At 37.9% G+C, this 7,293-nt stretch overlaps 2 protein-coding genes across 2 annotated transcripts; one reads left to right on the top strand and one right to left on the bottom strand.

The window, feature by feature from the left end:
- Positions 1-941: 941 nt before the first annotated feature.
- gng3 (guanine nucleotide binding protein (G protein), gamma 3) lies at positions 942-2,375 on the top strand (the record flags this gene model as incomplete). The annotated part of the gene is made up of 2 exons (XM_079247742.1): positions 942-1,040; positions 2,247-2,375. The coding sequence occupies 2 exons, from the start codon at positions 942-944 to the stop codon at positions 2,373-2,375; spliced, it is 228 nt and encodes a 75-aa protein (XP_079103868.1).
- Positions 2,376-3,751: 1,376 nt separating this feature from the next.
- Positions 3,752-6,722, bottom strand: banf1 (barrier to autointegration nuclear assembly factor 1). The gene is made up of 3 exons (XM_079247254.1): positions 6,610-6,722; positions 5,725-5,885; positions 3,752-5,300 (listed from the first exon to the last, which is right to left on the bottom strand). Exons 2-3 carry the CDS (start codon positions 5,848-5,850, stop codon positions 5,154-5,156), a joined length of 273 nt encoding a protein of 90 aa, XP_079103380.1. The 5' UTR covers positions 5,851-5,885; positions 6,610-6,722; the 3' UTR covers positions 3,752-5,153.
- Positions 6,723-7,293: the final 571 nt, after the last annotated feature.

Here is a 7,293-nt window from a genome sequence, read left to right as displayed (position 1 = left end):
TGTGGCAGAATTGCAGTGCACTGGACTGTACAGAGCAGGGTACCATCCAGGCTGTTGACTGTGAGGGGTGGGGTCCGGCTACATTGATACCATCAAACACAGAAGCTCACAGAAGGGACACAGAGAGGCGGAAAAAGACAGGGGGAAAAAAAGAGAGAGAAGGGGGGAAGATTGCAACTGAAGAGGAATATAAATACGGGTAAGGAGAAAAGGGGGTGGATGGATGAAGAGGGAAGAAGACAATGGGGAAAGGTCCAGAATGGTTGAAACAGATTCGCTCCTTTGCTGCTCTGCTTTTTTTCCCCTGCCCTTTTAACAATCCGTCTGCTTTGATTCATTTCCCATCCGTGTCACTTTTTCTTTCTTTTTTTATTCAGCCATGTGCATGTAATGATTTCATAAATGTCTGAATGCATGGCAGTGATTATTTCTTTTTCTACATGATATTTCTGTGGCTCTTCTAGCTCACAGTGGGGAAAATCAGTGGGCCATAGACCATTTGGCCCAGTTTTTATGTCTTTCCTTTACCCTTTTGTATATAGTCTTTGTTGCCATATTATATGACATAATGTAGCAGCTGTGACACAATATTGTCCTGTTCATATTTTATCACTAGAAGACGTGTATACCTGCTTGCTTTGCAACCAAAGCTGCTAAAAGGGGAAGAATTAGCAGTTAAATACTATTATTTTTAGATGAACTCATGCCAAACATTAAACTAAAGTGTAATACAATACATTTGACTTTACACTTGTGGTACTCATACAGTACACTTTATTAGCCAGCTCAAAAGCTAATTTATCATCAATAAACCAGAACACTATAGGTGATTATTTCACAGCTCGCAAAGCAATCAAGAAAATGATCAAATGAAATTGTTTTTATAAAGAAACAGCAGGGTACATTTAAAAATTGTTGCTTTTGCTGTCTTTGTGGTTAGGATGAAAGGAGATACTCCAGTGAACAGCACTATGAGTGTCGGACAAGCCAGGAAACTGGTTGAACAACTGAAGATCGAGGCTAGTTTCTGCAGGATAAAGGTAAGAAAAGACACTCCCACAGCAAAAGATCGAGGACTTGTCTAATGCAGGGTCCACTTTTTCTGCAGGCAAAGAAAGAAAGAAATTGGGAGCAAATATATGTCCTTCATTTATGCAGACTATACAGTCGGCAACTTTTACTTATCTGTAAGGAGTTGAGCCACCACTGAGGGTATGGGGTCACTTCAGGTGCCTATTAAATTTCAGCAGAGACGACTATCCCTCTTGTCCTGCTCTTAGGCCCATTAACTCCCCAAACACTTGATTTAAATCTGCAGAATAGGTGAAATACTCAATCTGACATAAAGGTGATGAAGTACAACATTAATCCGTTTGTGACCTTCTCAAATACACCAAGTCAGTGCATCCCATTGGAAGGTTTCCAAATGGTAGCCTCATTGACACTCCTGATGGAATAAAACACCTTGCCAAGGAACTTTATAACTTTAAAAGGGACAAATCAATTCAATTAAATGGGGGGCAAAACTGAAATGTAATGCTCATGATTAACATGTCACAAAGACCATTTCAGCTGTTACCTCCTCTTACCGTTTTGTGGTTCAGTACAGACAGGTATAGTGTAGCCCTGCTCTCTGAAATGCCAGATTTAAAGTGAAATAAAAACTATTATTTACATTGAGCCATTCACTGAGAAGATTTCAGTCAGAAACCCATGACTGAACCGAGTTTGGATATATTTATGTTGTAGGCTTTGTCATATCTAATCATCAGTTATCAACCAAAAGATGCAGAGAGGGGGAAATAAACACAGGACACTGTTCAGAAAAAAGGATGGGATTAAGAGTTGTATGTAGCCCTTGTTCCCATATTATATGACATAATATAGCAGCTGTGACACAATATTGTCTTGTTCATATTTTATCACTAGAAAACCGCATGTATACCTGCTTGCTTTGCAACCAAAGCTGCTAAAAGGGGAGGAATTAGTTGTCATCGGTGAGCCTGGCAGACAAAAGAGGAGCCATACAGAGTTCATCTCACCCTGAATGTTAGGCTTCATAGTGTGCACTTAAATAGCATTAGCATACATTACAACCCACACCTGAGCATGTACAGATTAAAATGTGAGTCAAGAAGGGCACATGTAGATGCTCTTTTAACACCTTTTAGTCTTCAAATGAAGCCCAAATTCTGACTGCAGATTTCTTCTGCTCATAAGCATTTGCACATCATCTTCCCCTCCAGGTATCAAAGGCAGCGGCCGACCTGATGGCGTACTGCGACGCACACGTCTGCGATGACCCCCTCATCACCCCCGTGCCAACCTCAGAAAACCCCTTCAGGGAGAAGAAGTTCTTCTGCGCTTTGCTTTGAGACAAATCAGGGATTGTTGTGATTCAAAGTACAACTGTACAGTATGTACATGTATGTACAGTGTGTACATGTACTTCCAATCTAAATGAGACATTAATGTACTATAGTAATCTTGGATAAAAGTTGCCGGTGTACAGTACATAATCAACCCTCAGCTAAATTCTCAAATTGCTAACGGTGTTAGGAGGCATAATCTGAGATGATGCAAAAAATGTCATCAATAAAGAGTTGGAAAATTCACAATGAGGTTCCAAATTTTTAGGCGGAAAACAATGGCTATGATCCAACTCAAAACACATACATGTCACGATTCCAGATACTACAAGTAACTGCCAAAAAAGGACAACGTTGATCAATAAGTGTCTCAAGAGGATGAAATTCCAGCAGCTGCAAGAAAAGACCCCTCTGGATGCTGCAGCGTTGGGATTTTTAAGCAGGCACCCTACAATCCCATCTCAGACGCAGACAGCACCAAACCTGCTTACACATATAGAAACCGATCATACATCGAACTCCGGCAAAAGAAAGAAAACAAACATTAGACATGACTTTTTCTAGAAGGAAATGGCTTTCTTATTCCATTAGAATAACATAATTCACACGTATCCATCTTTTATGGTATCCGCCATTCACCGGTGTCTTGGCAGTTACTTGTATTTACCAAGGAGAAGAGCTATTTATGTGTGAATTTCAACATGACGGATTTCCTTCAAGGTTCTATTAAAATCCTAGCATTTTGCTCATTTCTATACTGTGGCTGTAGTGTGGATGTGGAAGTGTGTATGTATGCATAGGTGCTACTGTGAAACTTAAGCAACAATTCTGAGCATCTGATCACTGTAAAATCAAGATTTTATAGTTCAACAGCACAGAGCCCCCCAAAACAACACATTCCAGGGGTTACAGATGTTCTACGTATATAATTAAAGCCATTGCAGCAAAATCAGCTATTTGGTTATTGTTAATCTGTTATGTGGATTTTTTTTTTTTTTGTATTTCTTTGAGGCTAAGTTATAATGTACTTTTACAGAGGTGTACATTGCCATTTTAAGTGTCTCGACCTGGGAGTTTCTCCGGCAAAGAGGTACTTTAGTGGTTTCCTGAGAATTCAAGCAGCCAGTCTTCAACAATGTCTGCATCTATGGGACAAGTTTGTTATAAATCACATCCAAAGAAATTCCAAACTGTATCGGGCATATTTAACATGACCAAACTTTTGTGAACCCCTGTTCCGGACCATAAAGATGATGAAGAATAATTGATGCATTTTATGTACCTTACAAAAAATCCAATTTAGAGCTTTGGCAGAAGAAAATACCCATGGAATAAACAGCACTGAAATAAAACCTGCCATCAAAAGGTTTTCTGTCTTTTGTGGTTTTATTTGAGAAAACTGGAGCATGTAAAAAGACAACAAATATGGCACTTGCCTTTAATTGTTCCATAATAAAAGCAATATAAATCCTGGGAGGTTTTCACAGTCGAATGAAAGCACACAGGCTAGTGTCTTAAAGAGCACAATGGTTACACCTTCATACAGCAGTGACTAGAGGGTATAAGCATTGATCGATATGAATATAATGTGATGCTGCCTGAACATGCACTTGTGTGGATTTTATAGTACATCAGACCTAATTAAATGTTTACAGCAGCATGCATTAAGGCATCTCATCTTCTTAAATACATTTAAAGACAACATCAAGCTCAGCTGCGAAGATCAACAACATAGGTATCGTTTTATCTCCATTTAAAGCCACTGCAAACAAAAATATAAACTGGGACTTGTAATTGAGGTTATAGGTTAAATGACAGTATTTAGGTTTATTGTATCATCATCTTTATTTATGTACATTTTCATCTTCAGGTCAGGGCAGACTGAAGAGCAGCTCAGATGTGGCATTTGACCATGTTGCTTCTTCATTTTCAGTATTAAAAGTTTTAACATGTGCTTTCTTACATACAGCTCTAAAATATTTCCATTTCTGTAAAGAACAATGTTGAGTCAGTTCAGGTTTGTTACACCAATCGGCTGCATCCTCTGCAAAACACGTCACAACCATAAACAAAATAATGTGAAAATCTGTGGTGGGTGTACAGCATGGGATCCTAAACTGCAATGTGGTTTAAGATGAAAGAAAATACAGCTTAAATCTAACCTTCTGATGACCTTAAAAATAATGCAATAACAGTTGAGGGAGAGCACAGACAATGGTAAAAAGTTTTAAAACACAAACTATAAATGCTAACATTAATGAAGGCATTTTTTCAGTACATTGCAAACAGTGGCCAAACCATACAGTGAAAAATTTGTCTTGAAGAGCACGACGTTCCAAAATCAACATACCAGAAATGAAACGGGGCTGTGCTCATCCAAGTTTCAGCTGCATGCTCATCTACTGATTTTTCCCTCACAGAAGACAATTAACACTATGAATATTAATGAAGCTACATTAAATTCAAGTCCAAGCAGTTTATATTAACAGTTCTAGCTTTTACTTCTAAAATGGGTCAAAATGTTGGTATAAAATGGCTACTGAAAATAAACACATACTGCTGACTCTTCGAAGGATTACATCTTGCAATTATTGTCTGAACATCTAAATTTAAGAAATTAATCAGAGAACTGGTTACTTTTAGTTTGGACATATTTAGACTTACTAGAAAACAGCATGTACCAATTAACCCAGTTAACACATATTTTGAAGATCAGACAAGTGTTGCAGCTGAAGATGAAACACACATTTTGGACTTTGGGTGTAGAAAACAATGGTTGAATGTTTATAAGAAGGCGTCGCACCATTCCTTAAGACAGCCGAAGCAGTCACCTTGCTGTTTAGCATTTGCACCACAGGTATCTTTCAGCCAGTCTCGGAAAAGCTCTTCGTCTTTCTTGAGCACAAGAAACTGCCCGAGGACAACGTATGCCTGCAGAGGAAGAGATGATGCATACAACAGAAAAATGATAAGATGCGTGTGACAGACCTGTTGTTGAGCAAGTCAACATGAAAAACAGCACAGTTAGGAGCTTTTTTTATATATATATATATATATATATATATATATATATATATATATATATATATATATATATATATATATATATATCCCTGTGTTGTGATATTTTAAAAAAGACTGAAATGAAGATGTTTGATGGTATATTCAATAATAATAATAATAAAAGTTGTGTCTCTGTGGATACAACTTCACAAATATATTGAAAAAGAAAAAAACACCCAAGAATTTTTTTAATTTACTTTGAAAGGGAAAATTGTGATGTAATAATTTGGCTACTGTTTCACTAAAATTGAATTCTTTATTTATTCAACTTAAAATAAATGCCTGTTACTACCTTATCAAAGCCCTTTTCCTCCAGCCTTTTGCCAAGGACCTCTCCAATGCCAGCCAGAGCCATCACAGGTTTCTCACCCATGGGCTCTGCCACAAATTCTTTATGTTTTTGGGATGTTGACGACATGGCTGTCTCAGAAAATCCTGGAACTGATCTGTAATCTGTACAAACAATGTAAAATAGATTAGGATATGTAGGGGAAAGGCATTGTGTTTTGTTTCAGTCAGACTAAAAATAACCTCTAAAGCTTTTACTTTCTTTTTGATAACAGCAGAACAGTCACTGTGTTTGGATCAGTCTATGGTTTGGATGCAATGAAGCTGCGCGATATAAGGTCACTAAAGTTCAATCCAAAGAGATCATGTAAGTCACAATTAAGCGGCTGAAGTTAAATGTTCAAGAAGACAATGACCACCGCAAAATAAAAAATTATTTAACTAATGGATATAATCCAAATGGACAACTTTCCAACAATCATCCAACTAAACGACTTCTCCTGTTTTTCAAAGAAAGCAAGATATTTTTTCTCGCATATTCCTCACGTTGAAATGCGCGCGCAACAGCGCGACCATTTTTAGCACAAGCTAACCTTGATTAGCTTCGTATTTAGCCATTGGGTATTTCCCATTAATCCCTCGTTTGCTGTATGCCGTGGGTGGTTGCTATTTTAAGACATTTCGGGATCCATTCGCAACCCTGAGGAAAGCAACATTTGAAATTAGCACTACCGAGACCCGTGGTTCACAATGTATGGACTTATATGCTAATTTAGCTTCTTGCGTTTGTATCCTTAAGTATGCTTCTACTTATCCTCTAACGCTCCCTTTCCTAATTTAAACAGTTATACTTATTATATCCAAGCGATATAGTTAGGAATTAACTTACCTTAAAATGTCGCGTCAAGCTTAAGATGCCTTGGTGAGGACTAGTACTGCTGTGTGGTTTCTGTTTCGAGCTAAGCACCGGTGACCATAATGCAACGCGGTCGCGCCCTAACGTCACAGGGAGCGTAAACCATATTTTTAACCCTGATAGTAGACTCGCAGGTCGAAGTCACAGGGAGCGTACACCGTGTTTTTTAACCCTGAAAATAGACTCGCAGGTTGAACAGACTGTCAAAATTACAGCCGTGCGTTAAAAATCTCCTGACAAGTCATTTTATTTAATTTAATAATACAAGTGCATTAATTTTGATTCCAGCGTTTGCAACTAATTTTATACAGACTACACAAGACCGCTTAAAGGAATATCAAAGGCTTTGAGTCAGTTTTGTTATTATTTCATATAACAGTATTATGATTAACATTTATCAGTCGATTTGAAAATGAAAGCACAAAGTCCTTATGTTCTAAAGGTAGTGGTAGTGCTTTAACTGGAATTAATAAGGCAAATAGCATCCAGGTGCACTTATTTAAGTGACAAGAGTATTAGCAGCTCTAATAGCAGAAAAGTTATGTCAGCTGTTTTGCGTGATAGTTATGTGTCAACCAATGGTGTTAACACACACAATGCTGAAAGAGGAAAGACACCAGCAATGACCTTCAAGAAACAGGCACAGCTGCTGTTAGC

This window comes from Telmatherina bonti, assembly GCF_933228915.1.
Source record: "Telmatherina bonti genome assembly, chromosome: 10".
Lineage (NCBI taxonomy): Eukaryota > Metazoa > Chordata > Actinopteri > Atheriniformes > Telmatherinidae > Telmatherina > Telmatherina bonti.
The sequence above is the reverse complement of the archived record's forward strand: the minus strand, read 5'-3'. Positions and strand labels throughout refer to the sequence as shown.